Genomic DNA, 23,414 nt, shown 5'->3' with positions numbered 1-23,414 from the left:
CCAACAATTATTGCTGTACATATTGTCATCGATGATGATTTAAGATGTTCTGCCATCATATGTGTATGCATCATATGCATTAACTTGCAAAATCTCCATGTCCATGCGTCAAGAAAACACCTACCGAATATTAAGTCCGGTGACCTGCCCGATGTTTTCCCAAGCCTGGAGTTCATGTTCTGATTTCTAAAATATAGCACAAAACACATAATTAAACAGTGAGTCAATCATGCACTGCATCTGACATTCAACGACTTATGCAAAGATTGCACCTGCTGCTATTGAAAATTCACAAGGTAATCCACAACAATTTTGAAATAATTGTCTGAAATAACATGGTCACATCTTGTTGAGCATTACAAACACACGTTCTTGTTGCTACAGACATATTTAAGAGCACAAAAAAATGAAAATGAATGCCTCTGAAACATTACAAAAAAAAACCAGGTTGCATCTGCTGTAGATGTGATGAAACTTTACAGTGGCTTGTTTAAAGTGGCCTTTTAGGTAAATGAAGAACTCGGCGTATGCACAGTCACAGGTGCATACGATTCGACATAAAGAGATGGATGGATGTATATAGATAGAGCAACTGACCTCTTTCTCTAACTCTAGTTTGAGTTTCTCCTCTATCACTCTCTCCATTCTCTCCAACTTCCTCCTCAGCCCTTCCGTTTCTTCTTTCAGCAGGTTGCTGTTCTCTTTTGTCTCTCTGAACGGGAAAACAATATGATGGAAATTAAAACGATATTGCAGTTACGATGATTCACAATTATGACACACATCTACCAGAGAGACTTTGGCATTTCTGTACCTTAAGAAAGCATTCTCCTCCCGCAGGCGTTTAATCTCTCGCTCCATCTCAGGCAGTCTGGCCACTTCAGACTTCATGTTCTTCACGATCACAGAGTCTTGCTCCTGGAGGGCCAATCGCATCTCCAACTCCTGCAGATGAACAACATCGATAAGATCTCACTGTTCTACATCCCTATCAGTGATCAAAAATATCACACAAATTTGACTTAGTATCTGACAGTATTTTAGACAAAACTTAAATAGCCGAACCTTAATTTTGAGTTCACTTTCTGTGCTGGTGGACTGAGACGACTGTATGTTCTGGCACTTCTGACTCACGTCCTGGAATTTCCTATTAGCATCAAATTCAATATTATAGTATAAAATGAAAGCATCCGATGTAAATGTGTATATTCTAATTAAGTAGATAATGAAGCAGTATGAATACAACATTCATGCTAGGGCTGTGCATTTAAGGCATTCATTATAATTAGCGTGTTATGGAAATGAACGTGATTAAAAAATGTTTTTCCGCTTTTGACGCAGTTGCCTCAGACATAAGTAGGTCATCTTACATTTCATAGTTTTACAGACGGGAATACAGCACGTTCATTACCATTGAACAACCAATAAAGTTACGTTATTTACCGCATGTAAAGTAGGAATGCAATAAAGCATCTTACCATTTAACCAGTCAAAAAGTCCCTTTCACATTTTTTCCAGCACACTCTTTCTCAGTCCTCCTGACGCGCACTATTGCTTTCAGTGCAGAGAATTAAGTTACGAAAGTCTGCGCCGTGCTTGCTATGTGCTGTGATTTTGGTTATATTTTTTTCAGTCTAAGTAACAAACTACGTGCATTTACAGACAAAGTCTTAATTGATATTTAAATGCGGTGTATACATTCATATGCGAGTCATCTGTGGGTTTGTGCAGAACACGCTGTTCTCGTTACAAACAATGTCTCACAACACGCGATCAAATGTCATGTGTGATTAATTAACGATTCATTAGATTAATTAATCGCAACAACATGTAATTAATTGGATTTGTTTTAAACGCTTCACAGCCCTATGTAATGCGCATCGGCTCGTACTTGCGCTGCACATCCAGTTGCTCTTGAAGGGCCTGGATCTCCAGATCCTGAGTAGAGAATTTGGACTCCTGAATCTGGATCTGTTGATTGAGCCTTCGCATCTCATCTTTTAACTCTCCGATTGTCTGTAATGCAAGAACAATTGAATTAATTCTAGATTTAAGGAATTATAAACTTTTATTGTTATTAATCAAATGTATGAGTGCACTGTAGATCGCCTCAACGCAGAAAATACTGACAGATACATTAAGTAGATATCATTTCAACATATACATGAATAATATTTTTGCTACGGGTAAATAAACCAGAATCATTTATGACTCATCTTGACTGCAGAGGCATAAACAAATTCACAACAGCAATTTTTACAAGCAACGGCACAAATTCAAATCATGGTTTAACCCAAAATAATTGTTTGTAACTATATCAATACACAAAAAGAGTACATTTGAATTGAATATTGAGTTACCTTCATTTTCTTCTCTCAAACTAGGGCTGTCAAATGATTAACCACATCCAGAATAAAAGTTTGCATTTACATAATACGTAATTTCAGATGTCTGTGTACTGTGCATATTAATTTTGAATTTTAAACTCAAACACATACATGTATATATTTAAGAAAAATATAAATATTATATAGCATTTCTATTATTGGTAATATAAATAAATATATATATACACATGTTAACACAAAGATTTATTCTGTTTGCGATTAATCGTTTAACAGCCCTACCTCAAACATACCTGTTCTGCCTCTGCAAGTTTGCTGTCTTTCTCATTTGCTTTCATCTGGAGCTCTTCACGGTTACGTTTCAGAGTCTTGTTGTTTTCCATTTGTTCATTAAGGGCTTGATTTGCTTTCTCTTCTCTTTCTTCCAGACGTTTGATCTTCATCAGCAACTCCCGATTACGGTCAACTTCCCTCTGCAAATGTAAGGCATTTACATGCATACACACAACAGATTGGTTTTTTAACAACAGAAAATGTGTATTCTAGTTGTAAACACTCTGAACAGCACCCTAATCAACTGGTTAAGTGTTTTTTACACCCCTACAGTACGGGCTCCACAGTAACTTATTTTTTTAGAAACACTTGTGCCTTAACATGAAAAATTTACGAGCAGTCCAAATTGTAGGACAACAGACAGGAGTTGTTGAATGAATCATTGTGATTGGCTAGCGAACATTCTAAGGGTGTTTGTCAGGAAGCGCACAACTATAAAGTACTTTCAGATCTGCCACATTACATTTACATAACACTGCACCAAGTTTAACTAAATTGTTCCGCAAATATAGCTTATTTACGAGTGTGAGCAACAGAAGATGGTGAGAAATCTGTGCATCCTGCGTTTTCCACGAGTTTTGGATTTACATTTACGCATTTGGCAGAAGTTTTATCTAAAGCGACTTACATTGAATTGTCCTATACATTTTTGCTTCTGACTGTGGTCAATCCTCTAGGATCGAACCCATGACCTTGGCGTTGCTAGCGCCACGCTCTAACCACTGAGCCAGAGAAAAACTAGATGTTAATGCGACCTAACGATCACCTCAGAACTGAAAGTAAAAAGCAAAGCACTAAATGGCGTCCTTTCTCATAGCAGGAAATGCTGCTCAGTTGACTAGCAGGAAAAGCAGCCGATCGCAGTGCATAATGTCATGTAATATAGGCATGGAGGCACATTTGGGAGTCATGGTTTTTTTAATTTAATTGTATTTAAATGGGTTATGAGTTTGGATCGGGTCAGTCTCATCAGAGCGCCTACATATTTTTTCAGTCGCAAAGACTTATATATATATAACTACTGTGATTGTAGGACAATCAGTGATGACTGTCTGAGCAAGTACCACTAAAACATCCTTCTATTGTAGGTATGATGCGAGATGCCGGAAACACGTTTTGAATGCGCTGACAATCCATCACTCACCTGTAAGTCTCTGGAGCTGCTGTTTGCCTCTTTCTCCAGCTCAATACGGGCACGCTTGTGACTCAGCTCCATCTGCTGTTTCTCTTGAGTGAGCTGCAGCAGGCTGGTGTGAGAGCGGATGCGCTCGGCTGCCTCCTCCATCTAACAGCATCACAACATTTCAGTTATATTCAATAATCTATCATGTTTTGGCTCTTGGGGAAAAAGAGAACTAATGGTCACCTTGTTTTCTGCAGTCAATCATTTCATATAAAACATTTCACTTTTTGCCTTTTGTTTTAGTCTTAGAGATTTGTGTATTAATATGTAGATACTGTATATCGGCAGATATATCGGTTATCAGCCTAAATTTACATATCGGTGCATCCCTACATTTGACAAATAACAGCTTTAATAAAAAATTACCATGGCACACCTAGCCATCCAAACAACATAGGAAGTATGGTAAGTTAATATTTGGGCAATAATAATTGTTGAAATGTTACCATAAACAAGGGTAAATATTAAAGTAAGGAGGGTGACTTACCTCCACTCTTTTAGTATAAAGTTTCTGAAGGTCACTTCTGCCATAAGCTGGCACGGCATCCAGAACAGACCGCTCCGGACAAGATATTAAACTCTTGAATGATTTCAGTGTTGATATGATCGTGGTGTCATCCTCCATATCATCCATACTGACAATATCTTGATGGCCTGTCAGAAATTAAACGGTTTTCAAATTAATCCAGGAGATCAGAGAGAATCTTATGCACAATTCCTTCTGTAAAGCAATTTAAAACATGTAAAGACTCATTCTGATATTTCTTAAATGTTCAACTAACCCATTTCTACATTAATGTTGACTTTGTCTATGTAACGTTACGTTAGACAGCTCAAGTATTCTGTCATATAAAGATGGAAAACCAATTAAATTAAAGTAAAATAATACACAGTAATATTTCGGCCACGTGGTAATACCGCCCAAAAATAAATAAATACAAATCATTCAGCGCAGTATGTTGTGCTGTTCCTCCAAGTACTTTACCTCAGATTTAAGCTAGTCTGCCAAACGACTAAATGATATAGTGTGTGTATATATATATATATATATATATATATATATATATATATATATATACTGCAAAAATAACGTTACTATCGGAATGAATCATTTCCGTTAAACCCGGTAATCTAACCTCATAATATTAACGCATTAATAAAACTATAAACGTTCTACAACATCATGCATGCTAGCTAGCATACCGGTATGATTTAGCTTAGCAACCGTAAGCTAACTTTCCCCACACTAAAAGTTAACATCTATAAAAGTGCTTTGTCCTTCAACGTAACGAATATTATGACACAGAAACACGTAAGTTACCTCCGTCTCCGGAGCTGTCTTACTCCCGGCGCTGAGGTTTGAATTTGCTGCAGTTTTGTTTTCGTCGTTTGATAGTATTGGAGCCGCTACCGTCACCGTAGCGCCATCTGCTCAGGAGGAGGGAAAGTGTCGAACGTGTGCTGCTGCGTTCGACGTCACGCAGGCCTGCGTATATTGATCGGCAAATGACACAAAAGTACCGCGATAGTGCGTGAAAAGCAGTGCTTTCGAATTGCTCTCGCGGTACTTTGATGTAATACGGCGATCAGTCTGCGCTGCGCTCCTCAAGTCACACACCTAATAGGCTTGTTTGAGATGCGCCTTGCCTCGCCTGAAATGTAGGTGAGAGTAGGCGGCTGCAGTAAGGGGAGGAGTCAAAAAAGACCTTTGAAGTCGGACACTTCGTGAATCTCGCTGTTTTGTCGCTTGCAAAAGTGAACAGTGGAGGAGATCGCGTTCGCGTTTTTTATCGCAGACGAAGTGGATGTAATCGAAATACCACTGTTTTTACATGAAGATGGTTACAATAATAATCACTGAATGTACTGTCAAATGATGTACAAATAAACAGCTCACAAATAAACAACACAACAACATGTAACACATTTTCAAGGATTGTATAAACAAATGGTAAATGAAGTAAAAAGCAAGTTGCTTTTGAGAGACAGAGGTCATAACAAATGTTTATCATATTTAATAACACGCAGGTTTCTGCCACCATTTCACGTCCATAGTATTTTTCCATACCATGCAAGTCAAAGCTGTATTGTAACAAACATTCTTCAGAATTTCTTCCCTTGTTTTAAGACCCAGACACTTCTCAGATGAAACCACACAAAAATGAGGCATAATGACTAAACAGTCCATTTAGATATGTATTCACACAAACATACAATAGAATAAAGAGAAAATTACAACAAGGAAGAATTCTAATGAAGAGAAATATAAAATAAACGCATGTCCTAATTCTTAACCTCAATAGGCGTGTTTTGTTTAGTTTGCATGTAAATATAAATAAATAGATGCGTAATCTAATTCTTAGAATGAAGAGAAAATGTATCAGTTGACATTCTCAGCCAATGAGCTTGAAGCTGTGACGTCAGTCAGTCATTTCCCATCATGCTTTTGAACAGCGCAGTCGGAGGAGAGCAACTGCGCTCGACTGCTCAATCCGACACAGCCGCCTCGCCGTCGCGAGAGTTTTTTGGCACACGTCAGCATGACATCAGAGCAAGGCGGACGTAACTCGGACACTTTTATAACCAGCATGCAGCTCGCGGTGATCACCGGTGATCGGTTCTGCGCAGATGTTGCTCATCTCAAACAAGCCTACAGTAAAACTTTCGTTACACTAAAAGTGCTCTGTTTTTACACTGACTGCGCCCCGTGTCATTATTTGCCCTATGCATCACACACACACGCACGCACACAAATTCACGCATTTTTAAATCGTTTACCGCATTTCCTTTCAGAAATACGTTTTGAACCAGAAAGAGCGTCGTGGTCACGTGGTGGACGTACGCTGACGTACAGCTCCACTACACTTCCGACAACACGGAAGCTGTGACTGAAACGCACATAGTGGCAATACTGAGCTTTAGCTGGACTTTACAGATCTGAGACTGACCCACGCGGTTTGCAAGCCTTACGATGGCCGATTCAAAAGTGGACACGACTACACTGTGTTTGTTTGACGTGGACGGGACTTTAACAGCAGCTCGTCAGGTGAGTGACGTAGTAGTTTTAATTTTAACTAAGTTAGTTAAACTGGTCTGCTTTTACATCGCATTTAATATAATAACGGGAGATAGCGAAAAAAAGATGCACCATCATTAAATGAGTTAACGTTAAATGTTTTAATCAAGTGACTTTGATTGACGGAAGCAAATGAATAAAAGTACAGCAGGCGCGAGATATGCGTGCAATCACGTGACTTTGATTGACGGAAGTAAATGAATAAACTACAGTACAAAATATGTGTGTACTCACGTGAAGCCATCACTGTTAGCTTTACGAAATTTGCTTCGGGCTTTAAAAAGCATAGAAAGAAACAAACTACACGTTATTATCAGCTTACATTAGGGAACATAATAAATAACATGAATGTTGTCAAAATATATATGGGGTAAGTTGTCACAACCAAGAACCCATTTATAATGATATTGAAATCACTGAATTGACCTCATGTTTGCTTGGATAGCACCATTGTTGCAACAACTTCCTGTCTGACTACTTGCCCCAGTCTCTTAAAGAGCACTTTAGAAACAAACGCTTAATCAGATGAGTGTGTTTACCTGTATGTTTGTGTTTTTGTGTTTAGAAGGTTACTTCTGACATGCTGGAGTTCTTGAATAAACTGAAACAGCGTGTGAGGGTCGGGGTGGTGGGTGGTTCAGATTTGGACAAAATTAAAGAGCAGTTGGGTGATGATGGTGTGTACACTGTGACTAATACAAATAAATACAAATGTAAGGACAACGCATTCAGTCTATTGTTATAGTGCATGTTTCTTTAATATTTTGACAGTTATTGAAAGATTGGATTATCTGTTTGCTGAGAACGGCTTGGTAGCGTACAGATTTGGGCAGCTACACTCTGTGCAGGTAACTCAATACTCTCATGAACTGTTGGAAATACTTCTATACACACTACTAGCTTTACATATTGCCTTTTTGTCACGTTGCCATATTGTTTTATTGCCGAGTTCCTTATTATTGTTGTTTTTTTTTCAGAATATTCAAGCATACCTAGGAGAGGAAATCTTGCAAGATTTTATTAATTTCTGTCTAAATTATCTTTCAAAGATAAAACTGCCTAAAAAGAGGTGAGGTTATCACACCTGGATGTTTACTCACCTTTTATGTCTATACAGTTGCATCTTATCTACATTTTTATTCTGAGTTTTTTCCTGTTAAAAAAACTTTTATAAGAAGATTTGTGACCAAAATTATTTACGTTTAAATACCATTCATTCATTTATTCGTATTTCAGGGGCACATTTATTGAATTTCGCAACGGAATGTTAAATATTTCTCCGATTGGTCGAAGCTGTAGCCAACAGGAAAGAATCGAATTCTTTGAACTTGATAAGGTCATTTTAACTTCTGTCAATATGTACCGTTGTCTTTTGTTTTTAAATGAAAAAAAAGATGGCTGACATTTTGTTTCACGTTCTTTCTAATGCAGAAGGAGAAGATCAGAGAAAAGTTTGTCTCTGTTTTAAAAGAAGAGTTTGCTGGGAAAGGACTAGCTTTCTCCATTGGTTAGTCAGTCTGTGTCTATATGTCTCTCTAGTGTATTATATAACATGTAGCAATATACTGATGTACAGTGTGTGTTTGCTTATTTTCTGTAGGTGGGCAGATCAGCTTTGACGTGTTTCCAGAAGGTTGGGATAAGCGATACTGTCTGGGAATTGTGGAGAAGGACTCATACCAGGTCATCCATTTCTTTGGAGACAAAACAATGCCTGTGAGTCAAAGACTTATTATGTTCAGCTCGCTCCCATTCAAACATTACTGTCCACAATTGGGTCAAGAACTCTTGAAAAACAAGATACAAAAATCTAGTTTGCTTTAATGTCACTTTTGTGATTTTTTTTTCTTCTCTAAACAGGGAGGAAACGATTATGAAATCTTCACAGATCCTCGAACGATTGGACACGTGGTCACATCACCCCAGGACACACAAAGGATCTGCAAAGAGCTTTTCTTTAGTTGAGAAACCTGAACTCTGAGCTTCACACTAAAATAACAGACTGAAGAATCTGTGAACTTTACAAATACCAACATCTCATCTGGTTTGCTAAACTGTTACATCACTATGCATTAAAACAAATGTAAGGGAACACATGCTTTCATTTTAAATAGGACATGGCACATTATTTAAAGGTTTATTGGTGCAAGGGTCATTAAGCGCTGACCTTTAGTGCCTTCTTGTTTTAGAACATTATAGTACTGTATACGCTGTATGTTCCTCTTTTGCTTGTATAGACTGGTCAAAGACAGAGATCTTTCTCTTGCAATAAAAGAAAGGTTTCCCTGTAAGGGGCATGAGATGTAGGCTACTCGAATAATGATTTTATGGTCAATTTTGCTTTATCAAATACATGCTTGGTTTAGGGGTATTACTGTGTTTTATAAACGTTTCCATTTTAAATAAAAACAGTGATGGATGGGGTTCGGCCAGGTGTGGGGTTTATATCTAAAATGAAGGTTTAAGGGCACTTTTTAGTTGTTTTTTCGGTAATCTAATATAGTAATCCAATCAGTTTATTACAATAAGGTATCATATTTGACGTGTCTAGCGATGGTACTCTAGACAGTTTCATTGGACACACACGGATGGTCTGAAGTTAACTTCTGGTCTCTGTTTGGTTATAACAATGTATTTTATATTTAAATTACATTAATTTGTATTAATATTATATTGTGTATTAATTGTATTAAATTAAACACATCAGTTAATAATTCTTTGCAGAGGGCTACAGGAAGTTAAGTTTGGGCCACATAACGTTTGTTTATGTTTTGCGGCTGAAACAGTCTATATTATGAGCTAAACAGGCAAAAGACATAGTACGCAATCTGAGAGGTGTTTTATTTGTAACGCATTTAAAAAAAAGTTGAGTTCTCATTTGTTTTGTTGTTCTGCTGTATTTCAAATCAACTCGCATGCAAAACTGTTGCTGATCATCAAATTTGTAACCAAAAGGAATGATCAAAAAGAGACAAAGCAATTAATAAACAAATACATACAAAGTGGTTGTTTTGCTACCTAAACTTTCATCCACATCCTAGTACACACAAATCATTTTTTTCAAAAAATATATATTTCATGGTTTGTAAAACATTGTGGTTTAAAGACACAGCTGCATTCCAGCTGGAAAAACACATACAGAAAATGCTTTTGATATTATTTGTACAAGTGTGGTGTGAAATCCAAATCATTGTTAAATAATGAATCCCCGTGTAGGACACAGGACTCAACCTGGTAATCCAAAACATTTTATGATATAAAGAATATCGGTTTATAGTAAACCACAAGAGCAAGTTTTCAAGGTTGTCCGATATAAAAGATAAAAAAAATCTTGCAGTAGTACATGATATGATGCAAATTTCTTCTTTGTCGAAACCTCAAAATCATACAGAATGTTTTTTCCCACGAGGAAGCAAGCAGTCTATGTGGTTTGTTTTCTGGTCAACGAATGGGCCGGTATGGAAAGGCCACGGCTGCAGTATGGTAGCTGTGTGGAGATAAAGCAGCGTGGGGTGTTAACGGGCGATGCGGGGACAGTGCTGGGTGTGGTGACAGGACCGGGTGTGGACTGTGTGGAGAGGACAGTGTGGACTGATGTGGGCTGTGAGGAGAGGGTCTGCCGGGGTGGATGTGGGGGTACATGTTGGGCTGGAAAGCTCCGCCGTGAGGTGGGGGCTGCACGACAGGACCAGACATCACCAGCTGTAACAGACTGCAACAAATAGAAAAAAAAACGTAATAACAAATGAATCGGATAAGTAGTCATTCAATTAATCCATGTTGTACATTTATTTACAGTAAAATATTTACTACAGAGTAGAAACTGTGATTTCGCTGTCGATTTTGCTTTGTGTGATAAGTAACTTACTTGTTGTGGGGAAGTCTGGAGCACAAACTCCGTAGGTCCTCTGAGGGATAAATGACACAAAGGAAATTATGTCACTAAAATGCTGCCTTCAGATGGAAACATATCTTTGCATGTCATGGTAAACCTCACTAACCCCTGGTACACAAAAGAGCTCCTGTTGCCATGGCAACCTGAAGGGCTTGTGCCAGCCTATCCAGAGCCAGCTGAATTTGACTGGCAGCAGGGAGAGGCGCCAGTTTCTCACATATACGACTGACTTCCTCCACCAGTGCGGCAACAGACTCCACAGGGAGCACGGCTAGACGACCAATCAGATTCTGTTCTGTCAGGTGGACCTATAGAAATTCGAGTTTTGTTGGTCTCAAAAACGGTCACCACAAGACAAAATCAAATGACATGAATGTACATGTATACAGTCTGTTCAACATAATAATAGAGGTTCTATACTATTATAAAAAGTAATATTTTCAGCCAGATACAACACCTGTAGCATAAGAAAGACTTGAAGAACACTCAGGTGCAGTTTAGAGTACAGGTCTTCATTTGCCGTCCCTTTGTCACTTTCTCCATGCCCATTGCTCATAACTGGCTTTCGGGCTCTCTGATAGGCCAAAGGAGCTTTGACGCACCATCTGAGCAATCCCAAAAGAGGTGTTATCTCAAGGCAACCTAATGGCAGGCTAGAATTGAGGGGTGTGTTGATGAAGGTGAGGAGAAGCAGTCTGGGATCCTCTGTGATCCAACCAACTAGCATCTCCAAGAGAGCAGGGGGCGGAGTCAGCTCATCTACAATCAACAATGTTATACAGCATATAACATACTTTCTGAAGAACTGTTTGTGCCAACCTATACTTTTCTTTTAGCATAATTGTTTTGAGAAAATATATCATTTTGAAATTATAGATCCTCTGAATATATGGAAATTATCTCAATACTCTTTAAAAAGCTTCCCAGATTGAGACCGGATGAAGTTTAACGATAAAATGCCAAGAGAACAATTATGCACATTTTTGTCAAAGGGTGGAAACTTTGAAAATCTAAAAACTGCATTCCCCCCATTACAAAGACATTTTAGACATCTTTATATCTGAAATTTGCATGATTTTACTGCTTGTTATGCATGAATGTAGCTGTGGTGACGAGCACAATACCTGAGGAGAAGTCATAGAGGGCTGTTACAGCAGTGATGAGCTGGCAGCAGAATCGAGGACTGGCTGAACAGATGTTCTGCAGTGTAGAGATGGCACATGGCACCAGTGTGCAGTAATCATCCATCAACACCTGAGCCAACCGAACACACCACGCAGAGTGTGTGCGCTGCACAAAAACATAACAAATTCACTTACATAACATACGGATATATAGTAGCATACTATTAGATACATTACGATTTGGAATACTTGATTCGGATGTTCATTTAAGTTATCTGTTAATTTTCGAATCCCTGTAAAACGATACAAGACCTGGTGTCAGGGTCCTGGTCGCTATGTCTGGGGTTCTTTTGTAAATATGACAGGTCCTATAAACAATTCATGCCAACAAAGTAATAAAATACTAATAGTAATAATTCAAAAATTCACAACAAAGAAAAGAAGAAAAATCCTCAATACGTCTGTTTTTCTCTCACACACCTGTAGCCAGATGGCTGCACATTCTAGTATGGTCACCCGACATACAGCTATCGCCATAGAGACCAGCTTCCCAAGCATGGCCATGCGGCTCTCATCAGCCTTGTTGCCTTGGAGACTGAAGAGGGTGGAGAAGATGATCTGTCGGATTGCGTCTTTGCTTTGCTCCTGGAAATAACTGCACATGATTTCCAGCAGCTGGAGCTCCTGAACGCAGCTCATCCTCTGTGCCAAACACAACAAGAGATGCATCACAAACTGTACCAGCCCTTAGTGTCTCGTCGTTGTCTAATGCAAGACAATCTTAACCTGTCATCTTACGTACCATAGTACAGTGAAGGTATCAGATAATAAAATCATTTTACACGAGTACCTTAAGAAAAATGTAAAAATATTACAACTGCTGTAGTGTCTTTCGAACCATCTCTCTTTGACAAGGCTATACTCTGTTTTGATGCTTTTCTCTCAGTCTATGTAGATTTTCTCACCTTGGGCTGAATGTTTCTGTCTTTATAGACGTGAAATATGAACTCCTCCACCAGCTCCACGGTGCTCTTCTCCAGTCCAGGTGTGGGACCCGTGGAGCTCTGCAGCGCACTGCCCAGAGAGATGTCCAGATGATACAGAACCTCTTTAGCTGCACTCAGCGGATCACGCCGCAGCAACGCATGGCGGATATCACTCATCTCTGCTGCAGAACAGAAACATTATTAATATAAGCAGCAGGTGTGCAGAGAAGCACAATGGTCCTATAATGTTTATCTGGACATGCACGTATACTAGCAATTATGGTGACGTTATGTTTTTAAATGTATGTTGGTACCCAGCTTAAAAACTCTAAACAGCGTTTCTAATGGATTGATGATAACAAAGTACTACCATCTGGTATCTCACTGTACTATGGTACCGCACCACTTTGTTGTATAGAAACCACACAACAAAAACAAATAACTGGACATTGTTTATCCAAAGAAAATGTGCTTAGATCGTATTAATTCTTCACGTTGTATTAAAAAAGCGGTTAATATCGATTAGCAAGGGAAAACGCGTCTAATATGGTGACACACATTGTCTAATACGCAACGCGTTTCAAGCACTGTCTGTTTCTGAACAAAAGTACACGATTTCTTGTTAACGTGATTACATATTCATTTATAATCTTAACAGCACGATCTTACCAGGTTAATTAATAAGACGTATTGTTCGCTTCTTCTATGCAGTAAATAAACTGTTCATATTGACAATATGAAAGTTGCTCGTCGCATCATAACTACGGAAGCCCGTTATGGGCATTTCGTTCGTGGCTGCGTTACGGGTGGCTCAGCTCATAGGCGCCCCCTGCGTTCTGGAGTTAATGCGCTTACGCAAAAGCCACGAGCTGTATGAATTGTATTTTATCCGTTTGTTTTTCTCTGTTAAAGGGTTAAGTGCAGTCAATTCAATGCCAGCTGTCATTATAATAAAAGTTAATATAAGTTAATGTGTTTCAGCTCCATATGAATATTCGAGTTTCATATTATAGTTATTTAAAGATGAATACAAATTCACCGGAAAGAAATCTCTTTAGTCTTTTCTATCTTGCAGATAACTTCAGTGCTGTTTATTTATAACCGCTGGGTGACGCTACTCTATGGCTGCTTGACGTGGGACGAAGCACCACCCCATAGCCTCCACTCCGACAGGACACTAAACTCTCCATTATCAACAGCAGCATCAGCATCCGAGTCCACATCTCGAGTGAGAGGCTGCAAACATGACCATCAACACGCTCAGTCAGGATGGAGTGCAACGACAACAAATGCCCTGCTTGACTAAGGTAGGCTAGCACAGAACTAATAAAATGTAATACTTCATTCATAAAATTATTATTATTAACACTATTTCATTATACGTATTGCAATTGTATAATTAGTTAAAAAGCACTGCAACTATTATGCGTTTCTTTTGTTCATTGTTATATGGATTCAAGTTTTTCTTACGGTATTCTTCCCAAACTACATGTTTGTGTGCATGCTGTCATTTATGTTTTTATGCAGTAGTTGTCAAAGAACATTGACATTGGCTGTTTTTTCCCCCAAAATCAAGATTGAGTCTTTACTGACTTGATTATTGAGTTTTTATAGTTCTGCATATTTAAAAAATGTTGAATAAATATTGGTTTAGATGTTTTGATTAAAGCACAACTAAACTTTCACATTTTCTGTCCATTCTTGGCACACAGATGGAGCGCATGATCATATCAATGCAGGATCCAGATATGGGCATCAAATTGCGCAACCAGCGTCTTCTTATTACTGTTATACCGCACGTTATGACTGGTGAGACTCTCTCTCTCTCTCTCTCTCTCTCTCTCTCTCTCTCTCTCTCTCTCTCTCTCTCTCTCTCTCTCTCTCTCCATAACTGCATCAAACTTGACTGACTTTATCCACACCGGATAATCCCAAATGGATTTAAATGTTCCGCTTATTTACCCGGCACTAACATGTCATGGCAAGATTAGAGATACCGCCTAGGCGCGACAGGAATAGTTTCCCGATATCATTGTGGAAATATCGTGCGTTTGTCGGCCCAGTCTCCGTGCGCGCCCCGGACAGTGGCACGAGGGAAGAGAATCAATAGATGCTTGCGCAGTGAAATCAGACTCGCGTGTGCGCGCTCCTTCTTTTTAATTAGACGAACAGTGCGTGTTTTCTGCCTGCATGCGCGCGTCTCTCAGAGGACATGCGAGTGCATGAGCTAATAACTTTATTTTGCCCAACAAAGAAATAAATGTCAAAGTCACTAGATCCAAGTCAACTTAATGAATTATTAAGGCTATTTATGTAACAGTGTTGGAATACAAACTCGAAACCATTAAATGATCCATGCTTTAACTAGTAGTTATTTTGTATTAAAACCATAGTAAACTTAATTTTACAGCTCGATATTTGTACCCATGTAATGTGTTTGCAGTATATTATGGTAATAACACAATCTCTTATACAGGTCTAGACATCATCGGATGGCTGGTTAAAAAGTATTCAATTTCTGATGAAGGTGAGACAGAAATGAAATCAAAAACTATGCTTTTACAGCACTGTTTGTTTAACCCCATTTGCCGTTTACGTTTGAAGCTTTTTGTGTAATAATTTCCATGCTGCTGTGGTTTTCCAGTTCCCCGTGTGTGACTTGCAGAGAGATCCCTCTGGAGACAGCATTATTCTCCGTCCTTCTGGGGACAACAAAACATAACACACACCTACACAGTCCCAAAGGAACTTGATGCTCGTTAGGTTTACTTTAGGGCTAGTCAGACTTCATGTAATCTTAAGTGAGTCGTGTGCTCGATTATTTTAGGAAAACACATATAGTCACGCAGAGAACAGTTAGGACAAAGAAAGCCCTGATAGCCGTGTGTGTTAATGCAAAATTGCTAAAAGTTCACTATTCACTATGAAAGTTACTTTGAAACTTTACAAAAAATGTTGATACGTTTTAGGCCTTGGTTGTAGTTTAAAGTGTTTTCTTATTCTTATTTTCTTAAATTGCACATTTTAAAATCTGCCGTTTTTTGTCCCTTATGTTAAAATAATGATTTAAATTTGAATATATAAGTTTGTGGAGCCTGTGGCCTGAGATGTCTGTGCCCCTGAAGATGTTTGTTGAGTGTGATATTAAGTATGTGTATTTGTGTTTTAGAGGCGTTGCACATTGGGCAGTTTCTTGTGAAATACGGTTACATCTACCCTTTAAAAGAGCCCAGAAACCTTATTTTGAAATCTGACGATTCACCATATCGTTTTCAGGTATACACACACACACACACACGCACCTACACACACAAATGCAGACACAGACACAATTTTGTACTATATCAGCATTTTTATAACGTTCATATATCAAATGAATTGATTCTTTTATCAGACACCATATTACTGGGCTTCAACACGCTGGCCTGCTTCAGAACTCGATCATGGTGAGTTGTTTACTATTAAAGGTACAGTACAAACTAAAATTGTCGAATCATTAGCACCAACGTTCTTATTGATGCTGCATTTTGTCAGTTGAAAATAGTTATACTCATATACCTTTTCAGATGTACATTATTGTCAAGCGCATTTTAAGGTGTCAATTCAGACTCCTGGGACTGTACAACAATGCTGTACAGTCCCAGTAACGTATGTCATAATTCCTTTAGAAAATCTAAGAATAAACCATCACAGACTGCAGGCACATAAATGTGTGATTTTACACGAATAAAATCATATATTGACATGTTGTGTTCTAGCGATCTGCCTGGCCAAGAAGAACATACGAAAACAAGGAGAACTGATCGAATATGAAAAAGTATGTGCACCTCCCAAGAGAACGTACAATGCAGAGATAAAACAATGAAGCAATCTCATGGTCACTCTCTCTTTGTTAGGAGTGTTATAATGCTTTACATAAACGGATCAATCACACCTGGGACTTTGTTGTGATGCAGGCAAGAGAGCAGCTCAGGTAACTATCATCACAAAACGCACATGGAGAAATAAAGTTAAGATACTATGCATACACTTTGAAGATGTTCGAACACATCTATAGTTTTTACCAGAAAAACACAATCACTTAATAACAAAATTGAATGTTTAAAGGCAAAGTTATGTCAATTTTAAAGATAGTCAAAGGGCTCTGGGACCTACAGTGTAGATTGAAGGGTAATAGTGATATGATGCGTTATTGTGCCGTTAAACTTAAACATCTTAGTCATTATACCATAGAAATTTACATTTTAGTGCTCTGTTATCGGTTTTGTTTCATGTAATATGGAATTATCATGATCTCCTGTGTTCATGAAACGTTTTATTTTCTTGTGCTAAGGGCATCAAAACAACGTCGGAAAGCAGATCGTATAGTGCTGGACTGTCAAGAGCAAGCCTACTGGCTAGTGAACAGACCTCCTGTGAGCAATAAACAATCTTCTTACAACACTAGCAAAAAATGTATCCGAAAGTTGCATGGTATTGCACAATACAGTTACATTTATGCATTTGGCAGACGCCTTTATCCAATGCGACTTAGGCCGTGTTCAGACTTGACTTCTTTTTTGACAAGAAAAAGTTGACAAAGGCATTTGGTTACAAATAGCAGCCGAACGCCACGACTTTAAATTTAACTTACTTTTATAGATAACTATAAAGGGCATTTTGGCCGCCATTTAATTGTTTCGAGCTTGGGCCTTCTCGACCAATCACGTTCCTCGCATGTTATTATGGAGACGACTGGTCTCTGTCGTTTGTTAGCTGTGAAAAAGGAGCTTGACGTTTCAACTTATAAAGACGCTCTGAGCAGAAGCAAAAGGAAGTTCTTTGAAAACACCGTTAACACGAAAGGATTACGATGTAAAATAGACGCTAGTAGCTGCAAAAAGAAGTCAAGTCTGAACACAGCCTAACATTTCATTATACTATACGTTCGTTTTCTTAGTATGTGGAACCCATGACCTTGGAGTGGCTAACACCATGCTCTAACCACTGAGCTACATTTTTCATCACTAAGTACTATTCAATACTGTTGAATCACAGCTACATAAAAGCCAGCTTTAGCCAAGCCTTTCAGAAATAAAATAGAGAAATGTGAAAGCATGCAAATGCATTAGCCAATCATGCGGCAAAGCGAGGCTTAAACTGACTTGGCATCTGTGCCCGCCCGCCCGTCGCCGTGAGCACGCACATCTGTACCCAGCCTCTGCTTATGAAATATTGAGCCAGTGGGTCAAAAGCAGAGGAGAATGAGAAGAGAATGAGAAAAGGGACGGCATATCGTTGCAATAATGGCAAAAGAGGAGAAGTAGAGTGGAACATATCGGTGCCTTCGAAAAGGACACGAATGAATGCGCACGCATGCAAAAGGGAAAGGGATACTGCATTTCTTTACACCGTTCTAAATATATTTAGAATTCAAATGATAGTTTTGTTATTTTTTACTTATCCTCAAATTGTTCAGAGTAAATTTGACGTTTCAGATAAGAAAATATTTTTTTCATATTTTGGGTGAAATTGTCCCTTTAAGTATTTGCTGTACATGTCTAATGGTTGCATCTTCTGACTGAGCGCTTAAGAGGATTTTCTATTACTAAGTGACTGGTTGGTGGTGTACGCTGTGTGTGTTTGTGAATCATGTTCACTACATTGCGGAGGAAATGGAAAATGAATACAAATATTAAATAATAATGCGGAAAATATTAAAATGTTATGTTTCTGGGGGAATAAGAAAAAATATAATTATCTCAGGATAAAAATAGAAGAGGTCAATGAGAACTCCCAGCCGCATGTGTGTGCTTGTGTGCGTGTGTGTTTGTTACTAAGCACTATTGCAGTTTAATGTGAAATCCAGATGATGATTAATCTGGGGGATTTAAAAAACATTTCATTCCTACATTGCAACTATGTGTGCGTGTTTACAGTCAGACAAATATGTTGATTTAGGTTAGTTTGAAAGCTTTGAAACAAACACACAATATGAAAGTTTTCAAAAACACACAGTATCAATATTAGACAAACATTACATTTCTAAGAACTTTGCTAAAGCATTTTTTAAATATTAGCCTTTTTGTCATTTCGGACACCCTTATTTGTCAGCCGGGGGCGTTGGACATTCTCGATAACGGACCCCAGAGACGGACAACGAATACTAGAGTACAGCTGGTCAGTGACTTACAAACCACAACATCAACACAAAACATCATACACACAAGGTTTTAACAGTAAACATTCACAGAAGAATCCTTCATGTTTAAGCATCATCTATAGCTTTCTTTTTATTTCTGTTTTTGCTCACGCGTCCTTATTCAAGTAAGTAAACGCTTCTTCATTTCATACCAAAGACCTTTCATAGATACTGCATGTGCACATTTTCAATTGTTTGGAAACCATAATGGATATTATTTCCTTATTGTACTTTCAGAAAAGAACACAGAATTCTACAAAAAAGAGGTAAGGTATCTGAATATGAATTGTCATACTGTGCAAATTAATTTTGTATTTATAAAAACATAAACATACAGGCATATATTTATGAAAAATACAAATAATAACAAGCATTTATATTTCATTTAAATGATTGGTAAATGTAATAAGTGTAAATATTTCCTAAATATGTATTTTTGTGTACATTATGTGTTTATAAATTCAAAATTATAATGCACAGTACACAGAGATATATTATGCAAACACAAACTTTTATTCTGGATGTGATTAAACAGATTAATATTCAAAATATGTTTTTATATTAACTAATTATATATGTAATAAAAATAAATGTAAAATAAAATAAATTAACATATTATTATATTATTCATATATTTGGAATATTTAATAATATAGTAAATGTTTTCAATTTGATTTCCCGTCATTTATTAGTTTGGTTCTGAGTTTGTTTTTATGTGAAATGGCTTTAGATTGAACACAACAGGAAAGGCCTGGCCAGACATCGTCTCAAATCTTCAATTTGCCTTGAGAGGTACTGTATGTGTTTGTTATTGCCCATCTCTACCATACCCTGTCCTCAGGCTCGAGCTAATGGACTTTCTTCAAAAATATCCTTTTGAATGGAAGCACCCTTAATATAAACCTTTTTGCGGGTTGCGCATGTCTGTGTGTGCAGTTATGTCAAGTACTGGGAGCAGTACCAGTCTCATGACCCCATAATGCAAGGATCCCTTCCCAGCAACCCTTGGATCACAGATGATGTCACGTTTTGGAGCATTAACTCTGACACGTGAGTCGCATGATCACATGCCAGTTAGCATTGTATAATAGATTAACCTCACATCGTAAGTGATTAAAACCTTAAACGTTAACCTGAACACGTGCTTGATGATATGAACCTGTTTGTAGGTCAGAAAGTTTTTTGTCTATGTTTGTGGATCAGGGCTGCTGTGCCGACTAAACTACGCGTGGAGCGCTGGAGCTTCAGTTTTATGGAGCTGCTTAATGACCCATTGGGCAGAAGAGAGTTCATGACGTATCTGGAAAAAGAATTTAGCGGTATATACAACACACACAATATTATTCAAGGTCATGTGAAATGCGAGAGCCCAGTGTGAGGTCCGATTCCAACGGTCAGGTGTGCAGTTGTGTTGTAACAATTTCTACAAAAACAACCTTGATATATAATTATATAATATTATATGTAAATATATATAAACCATACATTGATATATAATTTACCATGTCATTTATTTTAAAGAACAGTATGGTTTTAGTTCAACAAAAGGTATTTCCATGGTACAGTATGTGCTCAAAAATTGATTTTCAATAATGTATTTTTATGCATTTAATACTTCATGTTTATTTCAACTCCGTTTTAAACAACAGCCAGAACTTTCTCTTCTGCGCTATTTTTGGTTCTCACTGCACTCTCTGCATGCATCAATAATGTAACACATTTTCCTCTTTCTTTTCACCTCTCTCTCATATTTTCTCATGGTGCCTTTTCCATTATCAGCGGAGAACCTGTGTTTCTGGCAGGCTTGTGAGGACGTGCAACATGGAGAGACCTCAAAGATTCCAGAGAAAGTGGATGAAGTGTACAAGTATGTCCATTGAAATGTTTTTTTTGGGGGGGTTGCCAGATTTGATATCTCTGAATGGACCGATGTAACTTTTGCGTCTTTTATTTGTGGATTTTGCTCTGGTTTTTGTTTTGGTCTAATCCCTCGGACCTCCATAACTGATTTTCATTCTTAGTCGCCGTGAACCGGAAGTCGCGATGGTTTTGACTTCCATATTTTTACGAATGAGAAAAAAGTTGCCTTGGCTTTCGTCTTTCTCTGCGATTTTGCATTTTGAAAGCAGCTAACAAAGGATGCTACGCCCAAGCCGTCTAACATACGTAATTTAAGATGGGTCACTACAGGACGGAAGTGCATTTTCAGATTTTAACTGAAGATTACTTGGTCACATGAATTTTAAAAAGAGAATGACCCACATTGCTAAACTATTTACAATTAACGCTGCTATATTTAATGAAAAAATAAGCATTGTAATTTTTTATTTCACTGGGACTTTAATCTATCAGGCAATTTCTGGCCCCTGGTGCGAGTCGCTGGGTGAATATTGACAGTAAGACCATGGGCAAAACTCTTCAAGGACTCAAGCAGCCTCATCGGTTTATTTTGGATGATGCCCAGATGCATATTTACTATCTCATGAAAAAGGTATGAAGTTCAAGAATGTGTGATTGTAATATAAACAATTCATAAAGACAAAATACATGTAATAAATGATTACACTTTGCCAATTTATTCTGTTCATATGCACAGGATTCATACCCTCGGTATCTCAAATCAGCACTCTACAAGAATTTATTAGATCGAGCTGTAGTACCACAGGAGACCAAGAAGAGGTACGAGTGCATACATGAATCATACCGTATACCTAGATCAAACTGAGTCACGTCATTGGTGTTTGTGTGTCCAGCGTGTTCCCGTTCACACGACGCCAACGTCACTCCAGCCCCTCCCCTGCGCTCACAACCCAAACCGCAGAGAATGATGGGAAGCCAAAGAACTGCAATCCTGGAACGGCATCCCGGCTTTAATCATTCAACACTCAACAGCTCAAATACATTTGCTTTTGCTCATTTTTTGTGCCGTTTCACTTCACCGCAGTTGTACACACAATGTTTCCTGTATGACAGTACAAGTTAGGTACACTTTACAGGTTCTGGTTTAAAGACAATCCACGATGTACAGTAGTGGCCAAAGGTAATGCTTGAAAAAAGTAATGAAAGGGGAAGAATATTTGAAGCCCTCAGATTCAATTAAACTATCAAAGCTGAGCTTTAATTTACACTCCACACAAAAATATTTTAATAAATGTTTTTATTATTCAAATATTTCAATAGAGAGCAAATATGTAAATTGTCTAAAGCAAGCTGGACATCATCTTTGGCCACTACTGTCTTCCTCATATCACACAGCAATACAGCTTTACATTCATATCAAGAATCATTATAATCATAGATGACGTTTTGCAATAAGTCTTCGAACAGCTTTTTAAAAGAATTATAATGATATATTTTTAAATGCTCCAGGTATGTTTATTAGTATGTTGTTTAGCATTACAAGAGTATAGATGAGGTTATGTTTTCTGTTGTTATAATGCACTTAATCCTAACCCTATCTCAAAAGTTAAATGAAAAAGCATTGACCTGTTGAAATACTACCATGGACCGGTTTTAGAGACAGTTATTTAAAGTAACTTAATGGAAAGGGCTAATACCTGAGAAAAGAAATGTATTTTTATAACGGTCAAACGTGAACATCGTGCACATTCCGAGTTCTATACGATTTGATGTTAATAAAACATTTTGGTGTGTCCTATCCTTTAAAGTCACCATGCAAATCAAAAAGGAAAATTCTAAGTGTTTTACACAGTGTTGTAGTGATTATAATACATGATTTATCCGTGCACACCGTCACTTATTTTATTCATTTGCACTTGCAATCTTTCATTAAAAACGTTAAGCTCCTTTTCCCCTCTCAACAACAACTCTTCACCACATGACGTCTGCAACCAAAGAGAGATAGGACTGTACTCACTGTCCAAAGGCCAGGCATTTTTAGCCCTCCCCTCCAGGCCCAATTTATCAACAAACCAATCAAAAAACATTCTAGTTTTTCAGAAGCCGTTTCACTTGGATACATGTCACGATACGGAAAAGAAGTCAATCGCAACTTCCGTTTCATGTTGACTTTAAACACCCTTAGGACGCCTAATTTTTCTCTACTAATGCTAGAGAAGACTTTGGTATTTTCTAACTTCTTTATGCCGGTACAGGAATGAAGTGAAGCACATTGGCAATGAAAAGGTCTCCACGTCATCATTTCCTCTGTGTAGATGTCTATAATGGACACCACATCTTCAACCAGACAATTAAAGAGACTTGAATACAGAAAATGCGTGTTGTATTTGACTGAAATGGCCAGCAAAATTAACAAATTTTTAAGCGTGTT

General features: G+C 37.9%; 4 protein-coding genes across 6 annotated transcripts in view; 2 read left to right on the top strand and 2 right to left on the bottom strand.

The window, feature by feature from the left end:
* mad1l1 (mitotic arrest deficient 1 like 1) overlaps positions 1-5,310 on the bottom strand; it is a 57,136-nt gene extending 51,826 nt beyond the window's left edge. Inside the window, exons 1-9 of the mRNA XM_079462245.1 lie at positions 5,183-5,310; positions 4,349-4,515; positions 3,823-3,963; positions 2,639-2,818; positions 1,892-2,016; positions 1,066-1,147; positions 815-945; positions 598-712; positions 125-186 (exon numbers count right to left, since the gene is read on the bottom strand). Of these exons, the coding sequence (XP_079318371.1) occupies positions 125-186; positions 598-712; positions 815-945; positions 1,066-1,147; positions 1,892-2,016; positions 2,639-2,818; positions 3,823-3,963; positions 4,349-4,495 (983 nt within the window). The 5' untranslated portion in view covers positions 4,496-4,515; positions 5,183-5,310. The remainder of the gene's footprint in view (positions 1-124; positions 187-597; positions 713-814; positions 946-1,065; positions 1,148-1,891; positions 2,017-2,638; positions 2,819-3,822; positions 3,964-4,348; positions 4,516-5,182) is intronic.
* A 1,109-nt stretch (positions 5,311-6,419) lies between these two features.
* On the top strand, positions 6,420-9,359 carry pmm2 (phosphomannomutase 2). Of its 2 annotated transcripts, XM_079462319.1 has the most exons (9): positions 6,420-6,516; positions 6,655-6,907; positions 7,503-7,614; positions 7,709-7,785; positions 7,915-8,006; positions 8,174-8,273; positions 8,369-8,444; positions 8,538-8,653; positions 8,798-9,359. In XM_079462319.1, exons 2-9 carry the CDS (start codon positions 6,833-6,835, stop codon positions 8,900-8,902), a joined length of 753 nt encoding a protein of 250 aa, XP_079318445.1. In that variant the 5' UTR covers positions 6,420-6,516; positions 6,655-6,832; the 3' UTR covers positions 8,903-9,359. The 2 variants fall into 2 exon arrangements, with proteins under 2 accessions (XP_079318445.1, XP_079318444.1); XM_079462318.1 differs by having other exon boundaries at positions 6,452-6,907.
* A 400-nt stretch (positions 9,360-9,759) lies between these two features.
* On the bottom strand, positions 9,760-13,803 carry ints15 (integrator complex subunit 15). Of its 2 annotated transcripts, none has more exons than XM_079462316.1 (8): positions 13,612-13,803; positions 12,922-13,124; positions 12,437-12,658; positions 11,957-12,122; positions 11,290-11,591; positions 10,939-11,140; positions 10,806-10,845; positions 9,760-10,649 (listed from the first exon to the last, which is right to left on the bottom strand). In XM_079462316.1, exons 2-8 carry the CDS (start codon positions 13,117-13,119, stop codon positions 10,379-10,381), a joined length of 1,401 nt encoding a protein of 466 aa, XP_079318442.1. In that variant the 5' UTR covers positions 13,120-13,124; positions 13,612-13,803; the 3' UTR covers positions 9,760-10,378. The 2 variants fall into 2 exon arrangements, with proteins under 2 accessions (XP_079318442.1, XP_079318443.1); XM_079462317.1 differs by having other exon boundaries at positions 12,922-13,121; positions 13,612-13,758.
* A 327-nt stretch (positions 13,804-14,130) lies between these two features.
* Positions 14,131-23,352, top strand: rgs11 (regulator of G protein signaling 11). The gene is made up of 17 exons (XM_079463261.1): positions 14,131-14,249; positions 14,655-14,751; positions 15,419-15,469; positions 16,112-16,218; positions 16,337-16,388; positions 16,701-16,759; positions 16,839-16,915; positions 17,276-17,357; positions 19,036-19,101; positions 19,366-19,389; positions 19,854-19,915; positions 20,060-20,173; positions 20,327-20,442; positions 20,903-20,990; positions 21,476-21,614; positions 21,720-21,802; positions 21,877-23,352. Exons 1-17 carry the CDS (start codon positions 14,187-14,189, stop codon positions 21,995-21,997), a joined length of 1,401 nt encoding a protein of 466 aa, XP_079319387.1. The 5' UTR covers positions 14,131-14,186; the 3' UTR covers positions 21,998-23,352.
* Positions 23,353-23,414: the final 62 nt, after the last annotated feature.

This window comes from Barbatula barbatula (genome assembly GCF_947034865.1).
Source record: "Barbatula barbatula genome assembly, chromosome: 8".
Classification (NCBI taxonomy): domain Eukaryota; kingdom Metazoa; phylum Chordata; class Actinopteri; order Cypriniformes; family Nemacheilidae; genus Barbatula; species Barbatula barbatula.
This window is presented reverse-complemented; position numbering and strand designations above follow the sequence as displayed.

Excerpts from the sequence above, each read along its gene's own strand:
- rgs11 (XM_079463261.1), top strand. The coding sequence starts at position 14,187 with ATGACCATCAACACGCTCAGTCAGGATGGAGTGCAACGACAACAAATG. Across the intron at positions 16,219-16,336 it reads ATTCACCATATCGTTTTCAG|ACACCATATTACTGGGCTTC; the intron begins GTATACACACAC and ends TTCTTTTATCAG. Across the intron at positions 16,760-16,838 it reads AACTGATCGAATATGAAAAA|GAGTGTTATAATGCTTTACA; the intron begins GTATGTGCACCT and ends TCTCTTTGTTAG.
- pmm2 (XM_079462319.1), top strand. The coding sequence starts at position 6,833 with ATGGCCGATTCAAAAGTGGACACGACTACACTGTGTTTGTTTGACGTG. Across the intron at positions 7,615-7,708 it reads AGAGCAGTTGGGTGATGATG|TTATTGAAAGATTGGATTAT; the intron begins GTGTGTACACTG and ends ATATTTTGACAG. Across the intron at positions 8,445-8,537 it reads AGGACTAGCTTTCTCCATTG|GTGGGCAGATCAGCTTTGAC; the intron begins GTTAGTCAGTCT and ends TATTTTCTGTAG.
- ints15 (XM_079462316.1), bottom strand. The coding sequence starts at position 13,119 with ATGAGTGATATCCGCCATGCGTTGCTGCGGCGTGATCCGCTGAGTGCA. Across the intron at positions 10,846-10,938 it reads AGCTCTTTTGTGTACCAGGG|AGGACCTACGGAGTTTGTGC; the intron begins GTTAGTGAGGTT and ends TTTATCCCTCAG. Across the intron at positions 10,650-10,805 it reads TCCAGACTTCCCCACAACAA|TCTGTTACAGCTGGTGATGT; the intron begins GTAAGTTACTTA and ends TATTTGTTGCAG.